This window comes from Geotrypetes seraphini, chromosome 6 (genome assembly GCF_902459505.1).
Source record: "Geotrypetes seraphini chromosome 6, aGeoSer1.1, whole genome shotgun sequence".
Taxonomy (NCBI): domain Eukaryota; kingdom Metazoa; phylum Chordata; class Amphibia; order Gymnophiona; family Dermophiidae; genus Geotrypetes; species Geotrypetes seraphini.
Window position 1 is genome coordinate 220,353,983 of NC_047089.1, and position 25,510 is coordinate 220,379,492.

At 42.2% G+C, this 25,510-nt stretch overlaps 1 protein-coding gene across 8 annotated transcripts in view; it reads left to right on the plus strand.

The window, feature by feature from the left end:
• The window catches only part of PIWIL2 (piwi like RNA-mediated gene silencing 2), a 318,267-nt gene that overhangs the window by 50,955 nt on the left and 241,802 nt on the right, over nucleotides 1–25,510 (plus strand). For all 8 annotated transcript variants that reach the window (XM_033950153.1, XM_033950155.1, XM_033950154.1 and 5 more), the window contains 2 exons: nucleotides 5,299–5,434; nucleotides 5,981–6,139. In XM_033950153.1, coding sequence (XP_033806044.1) covers nucleotides 5,299–5,434; nucleotides 5,981–6,139 — 295 coding nt within the window. The remainder of the gene's footprint in view (nucleotides 1–5,298; nucleotides 5,435–5,980; nucleotides 6,140–25,510) is intronic.

Sequence of the window (25,510 nt, forward strand, 5' to 3'; positions counted from 1 at the left end):
TGGGACCCTTGAAAAAGAAGATATCTTCCTCTGTCTTGACGCGGCCCGTGAGATATTTGAACGTCTCGATCATGTCTCCCCTCTCTCTGCGCTCCTCGAGCGAGTACAGCTGCAACTTTTCCAACCGTTCCTCGTACGGGAGATCCTTGAGTCCCGAGACCATCCGAGTGGCCATTCTCTGGACCGATTCCAACCTCAGCACGTCCTTGCGATAATGCGGCCTCCAGAATTGCACACAGTACTCCAGGTGGGGCCTCACCATGGATCTATACAATGGCATAATGACCTCCGGCTTACGGCTGACGAAACCCCTGCGTATGCAACCCATGATTTGTCTTGCCTTAGATGAAGCTTTCTCCACTTGATTGGCAGCCTTCATGTCCTCACCGACAATCACCCCTAAGTCCCGCTCTGCTACCGTTCTTGTTAGGATCTCACCATTAAGGGTATAAGTCCTGCATGGGTTTTGGCTACCCAAGTGCATAACTTTGCATTTTTTGGCATTGAAACTGAGTTGCCAGGTCCTAGACCAGCGCTCCAGTAGGAGTAGATCCTGGTGTCATCAAGAAGGCTTTAGGTACATAGAAAGATGGGAAAATACATGGAAAAACAAGAGACTATATTGTAATGATGGGCTGCATCTTACTATGACAGGTAAATGGAACCTTGCTGAGAAATTCAGACAGTATGTTTCTAGGCGTTTAAACTAGAAGGTGGGGGTGGCATATGTGTGCAGGACAATTCACTGTGGCCATCCCCAGCAAAAGACAAGATAGTAATGTACACAACAATATTAGCAATACACTTCTTAGCAAGTCAACAAGAAATGAGACTAAACAAAAACTAGACAAAAAAATGAAATTGCCACAGAAAAGTAGCTGAAAAGCAACGATCAAAAATGCTCGCAGTCGTAGGCAACAAAAATCATGATCTGCAAGCCCTGTTAGAGGCAGACTTGGATATTGTAGTGATCACAGAGACATGGTTCAGTGATTTCTACTGTCATCATTAGGATAGGTGACTACCATCTAGAAATTTGGAGAAGTCCCAGCTAGTTATAAGGAAACAATCATGCACAATAGGTTAATGAGGCTAGTAGTTCTATGGGGGAGAAAAGAATGAATTAAAAAAATTGGAAATGAAGGCATGAAAACCAAACTTATGTGTTGGGTTACCAGATGTCCGGGAAAACCCAGACATGTCCTCTGTTTAGAAGATTGTCAGATTGCCCGGCTAGACTTCCAAAGCCCAGCAGTTTGTCCAGATTTTGGAAAGCCTGAGCTTGGGGCCACGGTCTAGGGGGCCTCTGAGGATGCACGGTTGTGATGCGATGTCGCATGTATGCGTGCAGTGTCGTCATCACGTCACATCTGTGCATGCTTGGAAGCCCTCCGGAAGTGACGCGAAGCTCAGGGAAAACGATGAAGGTTTGTGTGGGAGCGTGACTGGGGGTGGAATAGGGGGGCCAAGGGCAGGATGGGACATAAGGGGGCAGGGCCAAGTGTCCTCTTTTTTTCATTTTAAAAATCTGGTAAGTTGGCACCTATACCGGGCTATAATCTTTTTAGGAAGGACAGAGATGGTCAAAAGGGTGGAGGAGTAGCTCTTTATATAAAGACCGATATCCAAGTGACTGAAATGCAAGGGGCCTGGGGGAAAGAAGAAGCGATATGGATGGCTTTGAAAAGAAAAGATGGAACGTATATCTATGTGGATGTTGTCTACAGACCTCCGACTCAAGTGCAGCAAATTGATAAAGATCTTGTTGCAGATATCCAAAAGCTGGGGAAGAAAGGAGAGGTACTATTGCTGGGTGATTTCAACCTGATGGCTGTGCATTGGAAAGTTTTGTCTGTGGACTCAGAAAGAAGTAGAGAGATAGTGAATGCCCTGTAAGGGGCTCTGCTCATACAAATGGAGCCAACAGAAGCAACGAAGGAAAAAACGATACTGGATCTGGTGCACAAATGGGGAAAGTATCTCTAATGTCCAAGTGAGTGTCCACCTCGGCGATAGTGAACATCAAACAGTTTGGTTTGATATAACAAATAAAGCGGAGGGCAGCCATACAAACTTAAAAGTCCTGGATTTCAAACATGTGGACTTTAATAAAATGGAGGAGCATCTGAAGAAAGAGCTACCAGATTTAGCCATGAGTTCAGATCTTAGGGAATGTCAACTTTGGAATTTGCAGACAGCTTATCTCACTCAAAAGCAAGTCTATAAAATTGGGACATTGGCTACCCCTATTTCCCAAAAATGTACACATGATGTCAACTTTTTATCAGACCATATGGGAATGCCACCATGTACATCATGAGGTCTTTGCGTTGTAGGGCAGGGGAGGTTGCCAACTAATCGGGAAGATGGGACTGATAAGGAAAAAAGTTATATTAGACACACTCATTTTGGAGCTGGCATAAATGCTCCATAGTCTCATGATGCTGGAGCAGTGTAAGGCTTTCACTTCTTGAAAATGGAAAAATTCTTTTTTAGCAGTGTAGGAGATTTTATATATTTGTGTGGGGTTTTTTTTGGGGGGGAGGAGGTTGTATTTAAGTACTCTTGAACATTTCGCTTTGATACATTGCTGGGCAATACAACAACCCAGTCACCCAGTGGTGGTATTGCCCGCTTTTTTGTTGTTGTTGTTGTTATTTGGGGTTCTGTGTGTGGGGGGGGGAGGGGTTTGAAGGAGAAGGGTGTTGAGGACTGGGGATTTGATAGTATATTAGCATTGTTGAATTTTTCTAGTGTTGGATTGCATTGTTTCTGTTTTGTGAAAACTTTATGTTCAGTAATTTTTATTGAGTTATAATAAAGACCATATATATAATAAATCTTACAAAAAATATGCCAAAATAATTAATGTAAATGTACAGAATAGGAACAAATATCAGTAATTAAGACAAGTCCAATGTTAAAGCTAGAAGTAGGAGTGGGCAGGCAGAAGGGGGAGACGGGAGGAGGACAGCAAAAGCCAGAAAGGAGCCGGGAGAAGAGGCAAGGAGGAGCAGGAAGCCAGGGGCAGCGGCGAGAGTAAGCTCCGCCCACCCCCACCGCGTCGGACAGACATCACCCAAACTCCCCCTTAAAAGGGGCGGAGCCAAGGCGCACACGGTGCAGAGCTAGTAGAAGTCAGTAGTAGGAGCGAGCAGGCAGAAGGGGGAGACAGAAGGAGGACAGCAAAAGCCAGAAAGGAGCCAGGAGAGGAGGCAAGGAAGAGCAGGAATCCAGGGGCATCGATGAGCATCTAGAAAGAAATAAACTGATGAAAACAAGCCAGCATGGCTTCTGCAAGGGAAGATCGTGCCTAACAAACTTATTGCACTTCTTCGAAGGAATTAACTAACAAACGGACAAAGGGGACCCCATAGACATCGTATACTTGGATTTCCAAAAAGCCTTTGACAAGGTACCCCATGAACGTCTACTACGGAAACTGAAGAACCATGGGGTGGAAGGAGACGTACATAGATGGATCAAAAATTGGTTGGCGGGTAGGAAGCAAAGGGTAGGAGTAAAGGGCCACTACTCTGACTGGAGGAGGGTCACGAGTGGTGTTCCGCAGGGGTCCGTACTCGGGCCGCTGCTGTTCAATGTATTTATAAATGATCTAGAACCAGGGACAAAGTGCGAAGTAATAAAATTTGCAGACGACACTAAACTATTTAGTGGAGTTGGGACTAAAGAGGACTGTGAAGAACTACAAAGGGACCTAAACAAGCTAGAAGAGTGGGCGATGAGATGACAGATGAAGTTTAATGTAGAGAAATGTAAAGTCTTGCATGTAGGGAACAGAAACGCGAAGTACAGTTATATGATGGGAGGGCTGGTAATGGGTGAAAGTACCCAAGAAAAGGACTTAGGGGTAATAGTGGACAACACAATGAAGCCATTGGTATAGTGCTCAGCGGCCTCTAAGAAGGTGAATAGAATGCTAGGTATTATCAAGAAAAGCATTAAAACCAGATCGAAAGAGGTCATCCTGCTATTGTACTGGATGATGGTGCGCCCGCATCTGGAGTACTGCGTCCAATATTGGTCACAGTACCTTAAGAATGATATGGCAATACTTGAGAGGGTTCAGAAAAGAGCGACGTGACTGATAAAAGGTATGGAAAACCTTTCGTATGATGAAAGATTAGAGAAACTGGGGCTATTTTCCCTGGAAAAATGGAGGCTTAGATGGGACATGATAGAGACTTACAAGATCATGAAGGGCATACAGAAAGTGGAGAGGGACAGGTTCTTCAAACCTTCAAAAACTACAAGAATGAGAGAGCATTCGGAAAAATGAAAAGGGGATAGATTCAGAACCAATGCTAGGAAGTTCTTCACCCAAAAGGTGGTGGATGCCTGGAATGCGCTTCCAGAGGGTGTGATAGAACAGGGTATGGTATCGGGGTTCAAAAAGGGATTGGATGAATTCCTGAAGAAAAAAGGGATAGAAGGGTATAGATAGAGGATCACTATGCAGGTCCTGGACCTGATGGGCCGCCGCGTGAGCGGACTACTGGGCAAGATGGATCTCTGGTCTGACCCAGCAGAGGCACTGCTTATGTTCTTAAAAGATAATAACTACTTAAACATAAGAAAAGATACTTAAATAACAGTAATATATCTACCAATAACCTCCCATTGCACCCCCCCATTCCCATCTCTCCAATCCTCCCCTCCACCCCCCCCTCATTCCCAAATGTTACTAATCAAATGTGCTTCACTTCCTGATCACAAATGCAATGAATTCACAACAAAACTACGTGCTCTGGCCAATAGCTGCTGGATAAAGGGTTCCCAGGTCATCCAAAACCTATGTTGTTTATTTGAAGGGGAGGTCGCTCTAGCTTCCATAAGCATAAAAGCATGAAATGCTGCCCTCCATTGCCAAAAAGAGGATGGATTTTCCACTAACCAATGTTGCAAGATACATTTCTGACCCATAATAAAGGCCTTTCGACACAATCCCCTTATCCCTTTCTTAAAAGTACTATCCCATTGAAGAAACAACATCATCTGGGGAGAAGGAGACAAGATCCTGGAAAGAACAACTCCAAGAAAAGCACAGATTAAAAACTCCAAATTTCCTAATTCAAGGACACTTTAATAAACAGATTAAACTTAAATTTATGGCTTGGGAATTTTCAGTGAAATGTCGTCTTGTCCTGACCAAGTGCTTTTCACATCAGGAACTGACAGATCAGTTGGGACTTGTAGTCTTTATTTGCTGCTGTTTTCTGTATTTCGATGTGCCAGCCTGACTGCTCAATTTTGTTGAATTTTTTTTTCTCTGCTCAGGTAGGGGTCTCATAGGCAGGGGAATGTATTGGGATACAGAAGCCAAACGCACACAATCGGCTCCCATCCAGCCATCCTTTCCCGCACCTGAAGCATTGCCAACTGGAGACTCCAATTTTCCTGCGCCTCTTATGAGGTAAGAACTTTTCTCAAACCAATAACTGGTGTGTGAGTCTTACCTTTTATGTTGAGTGAACTTACGGACTTTGTCTGTTTACCTTTAATAAACATAAGAGAAAATATTCAGGAGAGGGTTGGCATATTTGACATATTTAACTTAATCACTTTATGATCAGGCTTGTCTAAGTTCAGTTCTTGAGGGCTACAAGTAGACCAGGTTTCCAGGATATACCTAATGAGTGTGCCTGAGAGAGACCTGCATACAGTGGGCATAATAGGCATGCAAATCTTTCCTGGCATATTCATTAGGGATATCCTGAAAACCTTTCCTGTTTGCAGTCCTTAGCCTGATCTTGATAGTTCACCTTGTAACAAAGTAATGATTTAGGATAATACTGAAATGTGACATACAGTATGAGAAGTGGTGACAGTAGCTGGAAAAAACAGGTTTGAAAAGGGAAGTTATACAGTTGATTGGCTTACTCGGCAGGAGACTTAAGTAATAGGGAATGGAGCTCATTTCTTCCCTTTGCATTTTCTTTGGTCCCATCTCTGCATTAAGATCTTCTGGACGTGGTGAAATGGAGTTTCCATCTGTTTCAGCTGGAAGAGCATCGATAGGATTAGGCAGAGCTTCAACATTTCTTACTTCTCCTGCAGCATTCCCAGTCAAGCCAGAGAGTAGAACTCCAGCAGTCGTCATGGAGCAGCCTGAGAAAAAGTAAGTGTGTAGCATATAGTTCCATGTTAAATTAGATGGCCTTATGGTTAAAACAATAGATGAGGAGCAGGAGATGAGAGCCCAAAACCTCCTCCTGCCATTGATATTGAATCCTTGGCCACTTCTTCCTGCTTCTGGGACTATTTCAGATTTTAAACTCTCTGAGTTGGGAGCTTACTGTACTTTTGTGTAATTTGTTATATGGTGTCTTGATTTAGAGTACTGTGCATGCTAGTATAGTAATAATAATGTTAGATAAATATACATTTTTTTATCCTGCTAGACCAGTCGAGGTGCATAGGTTTATGCCAGCATGCTAGCAGATAGAAACTGTAGACACAGCTTTTCCACTGATGACAAGACTAGTTTAAGTAGTGATGCAGACCTGAAACTTGCAAGTATTCTCTGTCTCCAGCAGATGCTGGTGTAGTTTGGATTGGTGCAACAAGACATGACTAGGCTCCTTGGTTACTGCAGATGGGCAGACTAGATGGGCCATTTGGCTTTTATCTGCCATCATGTTTCTATGTTTTTATGTACTTTTTTTTACAGAAAGGGTGGTAGATGCATGGAACAGTCTCCCAGAAGGAGGTGGTGGAGACAGAGACTGTGTCTGAATTCAAAAGGGCCTGGGATAGGCATGTGGGATTTCTCGGAGAGAAAAGAGATAATGGTTACTGTGGATGGGCAGACTAGATGGGCCATTTGGCCTTTATTTTCCATCATGTTTCTGTGTTTCTTTGTTTCCTTGATGCTAGCCCTGTGTCTGTAGAGGCCTTTGGGGATCCTGTATCCAGCAGTGATTCAGCCCAGAGGGCCACAAAAGCATGGGTTGGCTAAGAGCCCCCTCCTCCTCCTTTGTGGCCAAAGAGAATCACACAGGGGAATTGGTGGATCTAGCTTGGGGTCCCTTTTCTCTTTCATTGGCAGAAAAGGAATAGACTAGTAGTTCTCTTGGTGGTCTCTCCTTGAAGGAGAGCAGCCTCTCTTTATTGGAAGAAGATGTGCCGTCTGCTGTTTATTTTTTTTCATTGGGAGATCTTCTCTCTTTGCGCAGATGATGTCATCCCTGTGCACATTGGAAGCTTCATTAGAGGAGGTAGCTGACACACATTTTGAAGGGGATTCAGAAGCCTAAAGTGGTACACAACATGATCTCTGTAGAATGGGAGGCTCCCTGAGGTGGTGCTGAAGAGGAAGTATGGTGATGAGTGGCTTAAGCCCCTTCCCCAGGAAGACTTGGAGTTTGTTTCATCTTTCTTAGGAAGAGCTAGCGTTAGGGGGGTGCAAACAGGGCAGCTGCCCTGGGCCCCCGATAGCCTAGTGAGTGAGCTTTCCTCCCTTCGACTCACTTGCTGTCCTCTCTCCTGCCACTGCTACAGCCTGTAAACAAATAACACATTCCATGAGGCTCTAACACTTATGTGTGCCACTACCAGTTTTTCTCCTCTTCCCTCTATGAAATGTCATGAGAGGAGGAAAGAGAAGGGAAGCCGTTAGTGGCACGCACAGTGTTAGAGCCCCGCAACATTTGTTAAATTTGTTTACAGGCTTCAGCAGCGGCAGGAGAGAGGGCAGCAAGTGAGTCGAAGGGAGGGAAGCTTACCTCACCAGGCTGTCAGGGGGCCCTTGTAGCTGTGAGGCTCAGGAAGAAGAGAATTGGCCAACGGGGTGAGAGGGAGGGATGGAACCAGAGGGGATCTCCTTACCGCTGGAGGCTCGCCGAACTCTCCTCGAACTTCAGGGCTGGCAGTGGGACATGTTAGGAGCAGCCCATTCACTTCAGTAGGGACAGCTTCCTTCCTCTACCAGCGGAACTTCTGGGGCAGAGATGGGGAGGCAGCTGGAACCTGGAACACAGACACTTGGGAGTAGCTGACTCAGGAGAGATTTAATGAATATGCGTGAGATGTGAATTGGTCTCATGCATATGCATTGAGCTAACTCCAAATACCAGCCCACTTGGGTGGGCCGTTCAGGGGATGTCACGTGCCAGGATCATGATGGGGCAAAGGAAAAGAGTGGGACCAGAGTACTGGGAAAGAGACCAGTGATGCTGAATGTAGGGGGGGGAGGAAAGACATGGTAATGCTGAGGATGAGAGACAAAAGGGAAAGAAATAGAGAAGATGTTGGATTGTCGGTGTGTAAGAGAGGGAGAGACAGGAGATCCTGGATGTCTGTAGTGGAGAAGTGGGGGGAAGGAGATTCTGAATGGAAAGGCGGAAAAGGGAAACATGGGATGGAAATTAGGTAATCCTGAATGGAAGACGAGAGAGAGAGGGGAAACTAGATGAAAGGGGGGAGAGAGAGATTGGAAGGAGACACTGGATGTAATAGGAGGACAGAGAGGATGGAAGTAGAGGACAGAGCTAGTGAAATTCTGAGAAATATGAGGAAGAGGAAGGGGAGGTCCAGGGTGAGGGAAAGAACATAATGGCCTTATTGAGTCAGACTAATGGTCCATCATGCCCAGTAGCCTATTCTCATGGTGGCCAATCCAGGTCACTAGTACCTGGCCAAAACCCAAAGAATAACAACATTCCATGCTACTGATCCAGGGCAAGCAGAGATGGAGATAGTAAAAAGAGGAAAATTGAAGACTGTGTAGTAGTGATGACAGAGGCAGAAAAATAAAAGGCAGAGGAAGAAAAATAAATGGAAGAAACTGAAGGGAAAAGATCAGTGCTGAAAATGGATGTAATGGAGGAAGTGAAGAAGACAGGAGAAGAGAGAAGAATGACAAGTGGACAGTAAACCTTGGCAAGACAGAGGAAGGCAGAAACTGGAGATTAGAATCAACACAAAACAATTAAATGACCAGACCACACACACAAAATAATTTTATTTTTTAATTTAAGATAAAGTAGTGTCATAGCTGTATTGTTCTGCTCTAAAGGTTAATAGATAAAAAATATAACATATGTAGATGAAAATCTAAAGAAACCTTAAGAAGCCAGACACTGCACACAATGCATTGACTTGTGTCCTCTTGTACTGTGGAAAATATAAAAATAGCAGGTGTAAATTTAAAAAATTTACATATTATAAACAGTACATTATAAATTAAATAGAAATGGAAAACAAGGCGATAGCTTTCAATTGGAATAAGTTACTATATTTGTCAGAGACACAGTAGAAGGGTCCTTCCTTGCTGTGCTCAAAAATGATCCTATTGTACCTTTACTGTTGATGTAGGTGTTGCCTCCCCCCATCATAAAGAATTAAACTAACGTTGTATTATGTATAGTAGTAATGGTGGGAAGATCGGGGGGAGGGGCCCCTTAATTTCTGCCCTGGGTTCCACAATGTCTAAAACCAGCCCTGCTGTTAGGTGGAAATTTTCATCACCATGGTGACTCAGAAGACAATTATCCTAGTTAAAGGGGTCTTGGTGCCCAAGGATAAATATCAGCTCCAACTTCCAGTCCCGATTAGCCTGTTCCAGTCCTGTTAAGCCAGTGGTCTCAAACACGCGGCCCGAGGGCCACATGCGGCCCGCCAGGTACTATTTTGAGGCCCTCGATATGTTTATCATAATCACAAAAGTAAAATAAAACAGTTTCTTGATCATATGTCTCTTTAGCTATAAATGACAATATTATTATTAAGACATAGTCAAAAGGAAAGATTTATAAACTATAAAGAGTTTTACCTCATGCAAAATTGTCATTTCTTTAATAAGACATTAACTATTTATTTCTGAGGCCCTCCAAGTACCTACAAATTCCAAAATGTGGCCCTGCAAAGGGTTTGAGTTTGAGACCACTGTGTTAAGCCAATGTGTGTGTGTGTGTGTGGGGAGGGGGTTGTTATGTAAGCTGCACCATATATTGGATTTAATAGCTTCTGGAAAGCCTGGAGGTAGCCCATCTAGAAAAATAGGTCCTGATATTTAAAAATAAAAAAAAATTCCCTATGCTCTTGGTAAGTACCATAGAATGGGGCTCTGAAAACACTGCTGTAAGCACTGCTTCTTAATAAGAGGAACAAGCTGTTGTCTGTGTACCTTATAATGAATAAGCTGTGTAGTAGCTCCAGTGCATGACAAACAGCTAAGTAAGGCATCTGGTTTTTTCCTGCATAATCACAGCTTTGCAGTTCGGCAGCAGTATTTAGATCACCCAGTAAGCTGGCAAATAAAATGGCATGTTGTTTCTTTCCCTTCAAGAGAGTTTGTTACAAAGTTCACCTTTGTCAGTCCAGCTTCACAGAGAGGTATCATTTTCTCTTTGCTGGTCATCTCCCTCACACTTGTTACAGGGATCTGCTCTTTTTAATTGCTTTTCTCTCAGCTGGCAGCCAAAATCTAAGTCTGTGTTCTTTTTAAAGCCTCCTGAGAACTGAAGTTTTAAAACTGCTACAAGAGTCACAGAGTCAGTGTGCTATTCTTTTCCTTTATTAAACTTTTGTAAACCGTGCCGAGCTCTATTTTCATGGAGAGGATGCGGTATATAAACTTAAGGTTTAGTTTAGTTTAGATTCTTATGGATAAGTTTTCTGTCTACAATTGTTCTTGTCCTAGAACCTGTATCCAGACTTCCTTGGAGAGTAACTATACTTGCATTACATCCTAAACAAGATAGACTGTGTCTGAATAGAAAGGGGGCAGACAATTGATTACTTATTTTTTTATTTCAAATTTGTTTGAAATGAACTTTCCTTTTACAGACACTTAATTTAGTGATCTGCAACCTTCCATTAAAATCGTCCGTGGTACCTGAACATTGTAGAATTGCCAGTGTAACGCCAATTTTTAAGAAGGATTCTAGGGGTGAACTGGGAAATTACAGACCTGTAGGCCCAACTTCAGTCCCTGTCAAAATAGAAACTATTATAAAGACTAAAATTATTGCACACACAGAAGAGGAGGCGGCCTAGCCATAATCCTCCGTGACCACTTCCAGTTCCAAATCCTCGATTCCAAACTGACCAACGCCCTGGAAATCCTCTCCTGCAAAATCTCCAAAGCTGATTGTAAAGACAATCTAACCGTTACTCTATTCTACACCCCCCCCCCAGCAAATGGAACCAAACTAAAGAAGATTTCTACAAATTCCTCCTCACAAATTCCGTCGCGGGCACTCACAATCTTCTCGCAGGCGACGTCAATCTACACCTTGAACAGGAAGAGAATTCCAACGTGGCCGATCTCCTCTCCTTCCTAACATCCCTAGGTTTCTCTAAACCACCCCCTACAAAAACCCATGACAAAGGCCATCTCCTAGATCTGATCTCTTTCCTCTCCAATACCCCTTCAACCCCCCAGCATTAGCTTTAAAGAAGAAAACTGGACCACCACCCCCTGGTCTGACCACCTCCGTTGCAATTTCAAATTATACTGGCTTAAAAAAACAACCAAGAACCATCCACAAAGAAAAAACAATATGGTCTAGAGGCCAACTTAACCCAGAAGAATTCTGGTCCCACTACAACCCAACATCCATCCCAGATCTTGACCCTAATTTCATCTCAGACTGGAACAATTTCAGCAATAAGATCCTAAACAACATTGCTCCACTGAAACTTTGCAAGAAAAAACACCGCTCCTCTGCTAAATGTTTCGATGCTGACCTACTTGCCCTCAAACGAGAAGTACGCAAACTGGAAAGAACCTGGTGCAAATCAGGCACAAACGCTGACAGACACTCATTGCGAATTAAAGTTACAGAATACAAAAAAATGATCAAAGAAAAGTGCCACAAGCACTACTCCCAATCTATCAACACCCCATCCCTAAACACCAATAAACTCTTCAGACTAGTTAACTCCTTATTTGACACCGTCCCACATAAAAGCTCCCCCACAGATCTACCACCCTCCCCGACAAATCTAGCTGACTACTTAAAATTCTCAACTTGAAAACAACGCTCACAACAACTAGCACCTACACATATATCCATCCACCTTCTCCAGAAAATGATATCTCACCTGCTGACATGACCTGGTCTCACTTCAAAAACCCAGACTGGAACCTATTTCTCAAGCTATACTCAAAATATTCCAAATCCAACTGCCTACTAGATAACTGCCCTCCATCCATCATGAAAACTGCCCCCCTCCCCTTCAAAGCTGAACTCTTCAACTGGGTCACCCTCTGCTTGTCAACCGGCCACTTCCCACTGGAACTTGGCCACATCCTCGTATCTCCAATAATCAAAAACCCCAAAGAATCTCCCTCTGTAGCCTCCAACTACAGACCCATTGCCAATATTCCTCTCTTCCTTAAAATCATGGAAGGACTTGTCAATTACAATCTCATGTCATACCTAGAGAAATTTAACATCCTTCACGACTCCCAGTCTGGATTCCGCACTAATTATAGTACGGAAACCGTTCTAGCCTCATTAACCAATCACCTCCTCCAACTATTCTCACTGGGAAACAGCGCACTGTTACTCCAGTTTGACCTCAGCAGTGCCTTCGACCTAGTAGACCATGACATTCTGATTAGTTGCCTCGACTCCATTGGCATTTCCGGACAAGTACTAACCTGGCTCACAGGCTTCCTAAAAAACCGAACCTACCAAGTCCATAACGACGGAACCTTCTCCCATACCTGGAGCAACCCCTGCGGAGTTCCCCAAGGCTCCCCCCTATCCCCATCACTATTCAATATCTACATGGCATCACTGGGACACATGTTATCGAACCGTAACCTGAAATCCTATATTTACGCAGATGACATTACAATCATCATACCCATCACCTCACTGTCACATGAGACAGAACAATACATTTCAACTGTCCTCACCATGGTAGAAAACTGGACCACACGCTTCAAACTGAAACTAAACCCAGAAAAAACCAAGTTCTTCCTTGCAAGTCCCAACCACAAACTAACGTCCACCACTCTGCAACTTAATGGTTTAACGTATCCAATCAACTCCACTATAAAAATCCTCGGAGTCATCTTGGACCGATGCCTCACTTTGGAAGATCACACTAATGCCCAGGTCAAAAAATGCTTTTCCACCCTTTGGAAAGTCCGTTCCATCAAACATTACTTTGATTTCCCCACCTTCAGTTTGCTGGTCCAATCCCTAATCCTAAACTCCCTGGATTACTGAAACATCATATACCTGGGCTCCTACAAGAAAACCATTAAACGACTAAGATTCATCCAGAACATCGCCGTCCGCCTCATCTATGGGCTCAAAAAGTCAGACCATATCAGCCCTTTCTATAGAAAACTTCATTGGCTACCGTTTGAAGCAAGGGTCATCTTCAAATTCGCCTGCCTCTGCTTCAAAACCCTAACTGGCTCAGCCCCGATATACCTGTCACGCCACTTTGCCTTCCCAGGCTCTAACCGTACACGCAATGCCCACCTGTTTGCCTACCCCTCCCCAAAAGGATGCATCTACAAAAGATTCTTCGACAAAACCCTCTCTTTCCAAGCTGGCAAATGGAATGACTGCTTGTCCACCCTCATCTCTCTTGCCCCAACTTATCTATCCTTCAGGAAATCTCTCAAATCATACCTCTTTGATAAATTCCTCTAACCCCCGCCCTCCCAACCAAACTACTAATCCCAACCTCGCCTCCCTCCCGACCCTTCCTCCCCCTCTTCCCCGGTTGTTTTTCCTTTCCCCTTTCTGCACCCCCCTTGCAACAGTTATTGGATCATTTTGTAATTGCCACTGGTTTATACCATACACTTGATAACTAATTCTCTGTACCTTCATTGCATATGTACAGTTCTCATCTCCTTGTAAATTGCTTTGAACTGTTTTCTGATATTCTGTAACTTCGCTGTAAATGTACAGTCTCTTAACCTGTAAACCGCTCTGAACTGTTTTGTGGTATTGCGGTATACAAAAATAAAGTTATTATTATTATTAAATAAAGGAAGGTAAATAGAGGCGTGCCTTAGGGATCTGTACTAGGACCGCTGCTTTTTAATGTATTTATAAATTATCTAGAAATGGAAATGACAAATGGGGTGATTAAATTTGCAGATGACATTAAAGTAATTAAAGTTTGTTAAATTGCTTACGGATTGTGAAATTGCAGGAGGACCGTAGGAAATTGGAAGACTAGGCATCAAACAGGCAGATGAAATTAATATGGACAAATGCAAAGTGATGTACTTTGGAGAAAAATAATCTGAATCATAGTTATCTGATGTTAGGTTCTACCAAAGGAGTCAGTCAAGAAAAACATCTATTTATGATTAATTTGTTTTAACATATGGATACACTTATTGTATGTTTAAAAATGAATAAAGAATTAAAAAAAAAAAAAATCTAGGTGTCATCATGGTTAATACACTGAAATCTTCTGCCCAGTGTGCAATGGTGGCCGAAAAAGCAACGAGGATGCTAGGAATTATTAATGAAATGATAGAATATGAGACAAAGGTTTTGTAATTTTATCTATACTATATTAGGCATGTCCAACTTCGAACAGGTCGTGATCTACTTTTTCTGGCCAAAAGTGCCGGTGAGTTCTATAGGATTGGGCGACACATTGACAAAATGGGTTGGGAACTGGCTTGGAGGTAGGCTTCAGAGGGTAGTGGTGAACGACATCCCCTCCGAAATGACGGAGGTAATCATTGGGCGCCGCAGGGCTCGGTCCTGGGCCCGATCCTATTCAACATCTTTATAAGAGACTTGGCAGAAGGGCTGCGAGGTAAAATAACATTATTCACCGATGACGCCAAACTAAGCAATGTAGTGGGCAAAAGCACAACAGACATAAATTCAATGTCCGACAATATGATGCATGACCTATTCCTACTGGAGCGCTGGTCTAGGTCCTGGCAACTCAGCTTCAATGTCAAAAAATGCAAAGTCATGCACCTGGGCAGCCAAAATCCATGCAAGACTTACACCCTTAATGGCAAGATCCTAACAAGAACTGAAGCAGAACGAGACTTAGGGGTGATCGTCAGTGAGAACATGAAGACTGCCAATCAAGTGGAGCAAGCTTCATCCAAGGCAAGGCAAATCATAGGTTGCATACGCAGGAGTTTCATCAGCCGTAAGCCTGAAGTCATTATGCCATTGTATAGATCCATGGTGAGGCCCCACCTGGAATACTGTGTGCAATTCTGGAGGCCGCATTACCGTAAGGATGTGCTGAGACTGGAGTCGGTCCAGAGAATGGCCACATGGATGGTCTCGGGACTCAAGGATTTCCCGCACGAGGAACGGCTGGATAAGTTGCAGCTGTACTCACTCGAGGAACGCAGAGAGAGGAGTGACATGATCGAGACATTCAAGTATCTCACGGGCCGCATCGAGGTGGAAGAAGATATCTTCTTTTTCAAGGGTCCCGCGGCAACAAGGGGGCATCCGTGGAAAATCAGGGGCGGGAAACTGCACGGGGACACCAGGAAATTCTTTTTCACTGAAAGGGTGGTTGATCGCTGGAATAGTCTTCCACTTCAGGTTATTGAGGCCAGCAGCGTGCCTGATTTTAAGGCCAAATGGGATAGACACATGGGATCTATTCACAGAGAAAGGTAGGGGAGGGTCATTGGGGTGGGCAGACTAGATGGGCCGAGGCCCTTATCTGCCGTCTATTTCTATGTTTCTAACTACCACCATGAAAATTAAGTTTCAAATTAGTTTCAAATTAAATTTTAACCCAATATAGTTGGAGGATTCCCCCCTCCCCATTTTTAATGAACCTTCTGTCATTTACTTGGATGTGATCAGCTGTTAAGCAAATTAAGCAAAAACAAAACAGAGACGAAGATCCAGTAAGAACTGCGAGGGGAAATGGAAAGTACATTCTTTCTTAAAGTTTTATAGATAATATAACTTAACAATCATTAATCTAAAGCTTAAATTTTAATTAGACCTACGCACAGGTCGCAAACTTCTCTTCCTTCTTTTCTATGCTTATCTTTGCTCTTATATATTTTCATGTTACCCACCAGATATGTTTTCCCTAAATGTTTTTTTCTCTTTCTTTAAAGATTATAGTTCATCCCCCTCACCTTCTGTTCCAGTTATTTATTTGTACGTATATACTATGTATTTAATTGTATAAAACTGTTTTGTTTTGTCCCCTATTTTTAAAATGTTTTATGCATTGAAGTATTGACATTGTGTGTACAACAAACCTTAATAAAACTTGAAACTATTGAGTAATAACTTTCTTTAACTACCTTAATAACTTTCTTTAACTTTTATTGAATAATTTGTGTTAAATTTAGGTCGAGTATTGATCAAGGCTGATCTTGCACAAGCTTTAATATTTCGCTCTTGCTCATTAGTGAGACATCTGAGCCTGCATTTCATCCACCAGCTTTTTTTTTTCCAAATTCTTTATTCATTTTTCCATCTTACATCAAGAACACAATATTACATCATTTAAACCTTGTAAACATCACTTGTATTTCTTTTAACATCATCTTAATGGATAATGGTGTCTAATCATTGCAATAACTTGTCAATGGCCCCCAAATCTTTTTAAAATTATTATAATTCCCTCTTTGCATGGCAATTACTCTTTCCATTTTGTAAATGTGGCATTAACGAATTCCACCAGAAGGTATAGTTTAGTCTACTGTAATTTTTCCAATCACTGGTAATATGTTGTATGACGACTCCTGTCATGATCAATAAAAGTTTATTATTGCTTGATGAAATTTGACTTATTGTTCTCATTGACATACCGAACAATATTGTATCATATGATAATGCTACATGGTTTTCTAATAAACAATTAATTTGAGACCAGATTGATTTCCAAAATGCCATGATAAAGGAACAAAAGAATATTAAGACAAAGGGATTGAGGGGTACAGATAGGAGTAGAGGTAGAAACATAGAAACATAGAAACATGACGGCAGAAAAGGGCTACAGCCCATCAAGTCTGCCCACTCTTCTGACCCACCCCATCAAGTCTGAGTGCTAATGACCCAGATCCTTAGCTCGACCCCCACAGGGATCCCACGTGGATGTCCCATTTATTCTTAAAGTCTAGCACGCTGGTGGCCTTGACCACCTGCACTGGAAGTTTGTTCCAGTGATCTACAACCCTTTCTGTGAAGAAATACTTCCCGGTGTCACCATTAAATTTCCCTCCTCTGAGTTTGAGCGGGTGCCCCCTTGTGACCGAGGGTCCCCTGGGGAAGAATATATCGCTTTCCGCCTCGACACGACCTGTGATGTACTTAAATGTCTCAATCATGTCTCCCCTTTCTCTACGCTCCTCAAGTGTGTATAGCTGTAGTTTGCCCAGTCTTTCTTCGTATGAGAGACTCTTGAGTCCGGAGACCATTCTAGTGGCCATTCGCTGGACAGATTCAGCTCGAAGCACATCTTTTTGGTAGTGTGGTCTCCAAAATTGCACACAGTATTCCAGGTGAGGTCTCACCATGGTTCTGTAAAGCGGCATTATGACTTCAGGTTTGCGGCTGATGAAGCCTCTATTGATACATCCCAACATTTGCCTTGCCTTGGATGAGGCCTGCTCCACTTGTTTGGCAGCCTTCATATCTGCACTGACGATTACTCCCAAGTCCCGTTCTTCTGAAGTCCTAGCTAGTGTTATAGGGATAGGATTAGAGGATTTGAGGCAGTTACAAAATTACTCAGGGACACTAATCAGGCAATTAGGCCTGATGGGCCGCCGCGGAAGCGGACCGCTGGACAAGATGGACCTCTGGTCTGACTCAGCGGAGGCAACTTCTTATGTTCTTATGTCCCTGCTTCCAGATTATTATGCCAGCATCTATTAGACTTAGAGCTATCCAACTTTCGTAATCTAACTGGAGTCGAAAATGCTCTATGCAAAAGAAAAAACCAAGTTTGTCTCATAGATGCAGACACTGTAGATCTCATTCTCCAAGACCAAATTCGTGGTCATTGAGATGCCCTAATTTGATGCTTTATCGCAATGCTCCAGATGTCCCTAAGTCCATTTTTAGGTTTTTTATTTATAAATCCATTTATCAATTTATACCAAGAAGTCCACCTGAAAGCATAAGAAGTCCAGACTATACTGATTATTGAGATTTTTCCATTCAGGGAACCCCTTCTGAATAGCCTGCTTCAGTTGCAATCATCTAAAGCTTTGTGATTTATTAAGATCATATTTATGTTGCAACTGTGAAAAATCAAGCAGCTTACCATTTGAAATAACATCGCCCAAAATTCGTATACCTGCATTCATCCAATGCTTCCAGATGACCTTTTAAATCCGCCAATTTGAATCTTGGAGTTTAACCATATAGTTTGATTGGTTGATTTATAGATTGGAATAGGCGTTAAATTACTAACATATCGGAGAGTTTTCCATGTATCCATAAATATTCTGTTTTCTTTATATAACCTAGGCATTTTAATACTAAGAACATGACATAGTCTTAAAGGGAACATGAGTCGCCATTCCAACCACAACCAATCTGGAGTATTGTTAATGAGCTCTGGGAGGACCCAATACATACCCTGTCGCAAAATATAGGCTTGATAATACCTTTAGAAATTGGGAAAATTTACCCCACCCTCCGCAATTGATTTTTGTAGAGATACTAAAGCAATTCTAGGAGTTTTGCCCAACCAAACAAATTTTGTAATTATACTGTTTAACTTTTTATAAAAGAACCCCTTAAAAAAAACTGGTAATATTCCCTTCTGATAACATACCACAGTCAATATCATCATTTTAATAGTATCAAACAAGCCTTTTGTACAATACACGTTTAGTGGAAGTACTTCAGATTTACTCCAGTTTATCCTGAAAATTTTCCAAATTTCTCAATCAAATCAAGTAAGCATGGAATGGTTGTTTCTGGATTTCTCAAATGAAGCAAAATATCATCTGCATATGCAGAGACTTTGTATTCCCTGTCTGAATAAGGAATACCCTGTATCTCCTTTACTTGTTGAATAGCTAATAACAAGGGTTCTAAAACAATATCAAAAAGCAAAGGAGAGAGGGGACAACCTTGTCTAACTCCCCTCCGCAAATTAAAGCGCTCTGAAAAATTATTATTAATATATAATTTTGCAATAGGGGAGCTATACAATGTTTGAATCATTTGTATAAATCTTGAACCTATTCCAAACCATTCCATAGCTTGATACATAAAGGTCCATTCCACCCGATCAAAGGCTTTCTCTGCATCCAAGGATACAGAAAAAGCCGGGTCTTTCATGGCTTTTGTTAAATTTAACATATGAAAAGCCAATCTTGTGTTATTAGATGAATGTCTTCCAGCAACTAATCCAGTTTGGTGCATATCAATAATAAAAGGGAGAGCATTGGCTAAACGTAAAGCCAAAGTCTTAGCCAAAAGTTTTCCATCTACATTAATTAATGATATAGGCCTGTAATTTGAAACCAATGTGAGATCTTTGTTTGGCTTTGGCAAAACTATAGTCAATGATTCCACCATAGTACCTGTAATGCAACCCTTATTTAGTTGAGCCTGATATAATTTTAATAAATGAGGTAATAGGGTAATTTGAAATGATTTATAAAATTCTATTGTGAAACCATCCCCACCTGGAGCAGATCCAATTCTAAGAGATTTCAACGCTGTTTCTAATTCTTTTAATAATATAGGCTCCTCTAAACTTCTTTTAATATGCTCAGGAACTTTCGGTCCTTCAATCAGATTCAAAAATTCAATACCATCTTTTCCCCTATTTTCATAAGGCTCAGAAGAATATAGGTCTTTATAAAAATTTTGAAATTGACTTAAAATACTTCCAATTTGAATGTGTGTCACTCCTTTCTCATCCTTTATAGAAATAATTTTGGTTATTCTTTTCTTTGCTTTAAGATTATTTGCCAATAATTTTCCCGCCTTATTTGAATTTCCATAATACAAAGTTTGTTGGGAAAACAAATCTTTCCTTACAAATTTTGACGATATCTCATATTTACCCTTTGCTTTTAATAAAGCCTGCAAGGTATTTTGTTCCCATTTATCAACTAATTTAGCTTCCAAATGTTTAATTTCTTTTTCCAACTCAGAAAATTGTTTTTTTAAGTTGTTTTCTTATTATGCCGAATATGAGATAATATTATCTCTCATGGTAGCCTTAAATGCATCCATAATGTTTCCATGGTAATTTCTTCCAAGGTGTTAATTTGAAAAAATTCAATCATTTTTAATTTAAATTCTTCAAGGAAATTTGAATCCGCAATCAATGTATTATCGAATCTCCAAACAGACCTACCACACTCCTGCTCTTCAAACTTAAACTCAATCCATACACCCCCATGATCAGACAGTATGATAGGGTCTATGGATGCTTTTATCACTTGTTGTACTAATTGATTTGAAACAAAAAATATAATCTATTCTTGAAATAGATGCAGTTGTGATAAGGTCTCTTCTGCTGATGCATCTCAACTATCTCATAGGGACCCTGGCCGTCCTAAACTCTTTGGGACCCAGAGAGAAGCTCTACCACTGACTGGGTTTCATGGGATAAGGTTCCCTTCCTCTCCACCCTTCAATGTTGCTAATAAATCCTACATCTCACTACAAGGGGAAGAGAAAGAGAGGAAACCCATTTGAGATCAGACGCATGTGGTAACAGCTCCTCCACACCGACACCTATTTAAGAATCCTGTTGGCTAGTCGGGTGATATTTTACCTCTCAATCACTCCGGGCTTACTGACGGCGTTCAACATGTCTCTCCTGAAAAGTGATTCTGCCTCACCCATGCCACTCAGCGGTAAGAGGCCTAAAACGGACCCATGCTCGCCAGACAAAATGGCGCCGAAGCATAATGATTCTCAGCTCGACATCCTCATTAAAGAAAGCAAACAGAATGCTGGGCATCATCAAAAAAGGTATAACAACAAGGACGAAAGAAGTCATCATGCCGCTGTATCGCGCAATGGTGCGCCCGCACCTGGAGTACTGTGTCCAATTCTGGTCGCCGTACCTCAAGAAGGACATGGCGGTACTAGAGGGAGTGCAGAGGAGGGCGACTAAACTGATAAAAGGTATGGAAAATTTTTCATACGCTGACAGGTTAAAAATGCTGGGGCTGTTCTCCCTGGAGAAAAGGAGACTTAGAGGGGACATGATAGAAACCTTCAAAATCCTAACGGGCATAGAGAAAGTGAATAAGGACAGATTCTTCAAACTGAGGGGAGCCACAAACACTAGGGGTCACTCGGAGAAATTGAAGAGGGACAGGTTTAGAACAAATGCTAGGAAGTTCTTTTTTACCCAGAGGGTGGTGGACACATGGAACGCGCTTCCGGAGGATGTGATAGGCCAGAAATCTGTACAGGGGTTCAAGGAGGGGTTGGATAGGTTTCTGGAGGAAAAGGGGATAGAGGGGTACAGATAGAACTTGAGGTAGGTTATAGAAGTGGTCAGAAACCACTTCACAGGTCGCGGACCTGATGGGCCGCCGCGGGAGCGGACCGCTGGGCGAGATGGACCTCTGGTCTGACCCAGTGGAGGCAACTTCTTATGTTCTTAGATGTGCTCCGTGAAACACATAATGCAGGAGCAGGTCGAGGAAACTAAATTACTTCGGGTGGAAATAGAGGCACTAAACTCACAGTTTGTTGACGCGTGCCACCGCATAGACGCCCTAGAGGAACAGGCTGCATCCGTACAAACGAAGCTGGCATTAGTGGATAAACATGACAAGCTGCTTATCTCCCTTCAGCGCGACTTGGAAGATCTATCGAACTGTAGCAGACGGAGTAACATCAGAATTATTGGCCTACCAGAATCATTGGAAGGCTCAGATGCTGTTACCTTCCTCTCTGCCTTCTTACCTTCAGCTCTGGGCCTCACCTTTACGCCCCCTCTCGAGATCGAGCGGGCGCACCAAGTGCCTTCTACACTCTCCTCGCAGGCCTCCTCACCACGGCCTATAGTGGCGAAACTGCTGCGTTTCCAGCATGCGCTCCAGATTCTCACTGCAACTAAAGCTCATCCACAACTGCTTCATCAAGGCAGGAAGTTCTTTATCGTCCCTGACCTGGCTAAAACCACCGCACTCAAACGGAAGGCGTTTTTATCTCATCGCCAGGAGCTCAAAGATATTGGGGCTAAATATGGCTTTCTGTACCCAGCCAGGATGAAAGTAACCTATAATAATCGTACCACCTCCTATACAGATCCAGATGAACTTGGAGCGTTTTTGGAGCCTTTGAGAATGCGCTGAAAAGTCACTGTTTACTTAGCTTTAATGTGTAGCCTGTTTAATACTCACACCTGAATAGCCTCATTCATTTTTTGATATATATAGGTGTGGAGATGTTTGTAGTTCCCACATGTGTTTTATTTTCGTGCTCACAGGAGCACCCATATACTGTTGGTTCATATGCACAATTGCATGGTTGTTTTTCTCTATGCTTTGTGCTCTTTTGTCCTGTTTCCTCTTATCTTCCCTTTCCTTTTTTTCTTACTTTTTCTTTCTTGACAGGAGTGCTCAGATTTTTACTGTATTCATCTGTTTCCTCAAGGTGATATTCTGTCTTGCTCATAGTATCCCTATGTTCTGTACCTTTCACTATGGCTGATTTACATGTTTTTTCCCTTAATGTTAATGGGCTTAATCACCCCATCAAACGGAAGAAAGTTACTAATTATATTAATGCTAAACATCCTGATGTCATATTCTTGCAGTAAACCCATCTCCCCTCTGCCGCAGCAACAAAATTTACTATGCCCGGCTACTCTATACATCTCTCTTCCCCTGCTGCTCATCGCAAGAAGAATGGTGTATCCATCCTATTTGCTGATCAGCTCTCAGTCACAGTCCTTTCTCATAAGACAGATGCAGAGGGCAGGTGGTGTCTGGTGCATGGTGTGTTCCACTCGGTGGACCTAATATTTCTCAATGTATATGCCCCTGTTCTGGACCATCCTGAATTTTTTAGGGACTTACAAACTGCTTTACTGGATTTTGGTACATATCCCTTAGTTCTAGGTGGGGACTTCAATCAAATTCAAGATTTATACATTGATAGATCATCATCCTGCAAACCTTTCAAGTCCAAATCGTTTTCAGAACTACATGCTCTCATTGACAACTTTTCCCTTATAGATCCCTGGCAAATTCTTCACCCAAAGGGCAGGGAGTACTCTCATTTCTCTCCTCCACACAATAAGTATTCCAGAATAGATTTCTTTCTTCTCTCCTCTACCCTCACTCTGTCATTATTGGACACCATTATTCATCCAATTTCGCTCATGGACCACGCGGCTCTCTCACATCCCCAGCCTCTGGCTCCTCTTCTTGGCATTTGAATAATCATCTACTCCTAGACGAGGAAATTGCTGAAAAGATAAGGCTCTTTACTATTGACTTTTTTGACCTCAATTCTAAAGATCCTGATGTCTGCCCTTCTATTGTATGGGAGGCTTACAAGGCTTCCCTTAGAGGAGAGGTAATTAAACTTGCTTCATGGAAGAAAAAACTCTCCCAACCAAAGGAAAGAGACCTAGAATCCTCCATCAAAGAATTGGAGTCTCGTCACATGTCTGCTCATCTTCACGATCCCTCTCTTCACCGTCAAATCCAGAATCTTAAATATGAGTATAATACTGTTCTTTCCTATAAAGCCAGACGTGACCTATTCATTTCAGCTTCTGGCCATTATATAGGCGATGATCTTGTGGGTAGAACACTGGCTAGATATCTCAAAGCCAAATCTAAAAAGTTACATATTTCAGCTATTCAAACTCCTTCTGGACAGATCGTCACCAATAGGAACTTAATTTCTAACCAATTTGAAAACTTTTATACTACCCTTTATCGATCTGAATCCTCATTGTCAGAATCTGCCATCGATTCTTTTCTCAATTCTATTGCTCATCCGAGTCTGTCTGATTCCCTTAAGCAGAAATTAGATCTACCTGTTTCACTATCCGAGATTAAGGTTGCAATCTCCTCACTAGTAAACAATAAAGCTCCCGGCTCTGATGGATTCACGAACGAATTCTTTAAAAAGTTTCATGATCTCTAGGCCCCACACCTTCTTTCTTATTATAACTTCCTTCATTCCTCCCCAGACAAACAATTTAACTTTGCCGAAGCCACTCTAATAGTTTTTCCTAAGCCGGATAGGGATCCCACTCTTGTTCAAAATTTCCGTCCCATTTCCCTTCTTAATTTGGATTATAAAATTCTAGCCAAACTCCTTTCCTTGAGACTCAATAAGGTGATTTCTTCTCTTATTCACAAAGATCAAGTGGGCTTTATTAAACACCGCTTCATTGGTGATAATTTACGTCTTTTTCATCATATCAATGCTCATGCTAAAACTCTCCCGGACCCTGTGGTTGGCCTTGCCATTGACGCCTAGAAGGCATTCGATCGGGTTGAATGGCTTTTCCTGCTTTGAGTACTTAGCTGGTATAATTTCGGCCCTTATTTCACCTCCTGGATTAAAACTCAATATTGGCAACCCACTTCTCATATTCTGATTAATAATGCCCTCTCGAATAAATTCTTCCTTCATAGAGGAACCCGCCAGGGCTGCCCTCTTTCCCCTCTTTTGTTTAACTTGGCTCTGGAACCTCTCTTATCCGCAATCCGGCAATGTTCCTCTATAAAAGGCATAATTTCCGCATGTCGACAGCTCAAACTCGCCGCCTATGCGGATGATGTTCTTTTCTTCATTCGTGACCCCCTTGACTCTCTTCCCCCTCTCATCCAAATTATTTCTCAGTACTCCCTGCTCTCTGGGTATAAGGTTAATTGGGAAAAGTCCGAGGTTTTTCCTTTGAATGACCGCATATTGTTTTCAGATTTGGCTCATTTCCCTTTTAAATGGTCCTCCGATCCCATTAAATATCTGGGAATTTTAATTGATAATGATCCTGCCCTTGTCCAGGATATTAATATATCCAAAGTTAAACGCCTCATTACCCAAACCTTGTCTAAATGGTCCCTCCTCTTTCTATCATGGTGGGGTAAAATTGCTTCCATTAAATGTCGTTGGCCCCTCAAATTAACTATATCTTATCCATGCTTCCTTCTATTTGTAAACAATCACTCTTTAAATGGATCAATACAAATTTATCCAAATTCATTTGGAATAACAAAAAACCTCGCATAGCTCTCAACAAATTGAAGGCTTCTAAGATTCATGGAGGCATGAACCTACCTGATTTTTATTTATATTACGTTGTCTCCCTGGCCAAATGTGGGCTCATTGGTTATACTAGTCTCAATCTTCCAATTCCCCATCCAGGCTTGAGATGGAACACTTAATCTGTGCACCTTTCCCAATTTCTATCCTTACTACTATGACCATTCCTAGGCACTTGAAGAGGTATTCCTTACTGAGTGCAACACAGCATGCACTCCACTTTCTGGACTCTGCGGCAGATATTTCTATCAAGGATAGCCCCACTGCATCTCTCTGTAATAATCCTAAGTTAAAATGTAATGGCAAACCCATTTCCTGGAAGA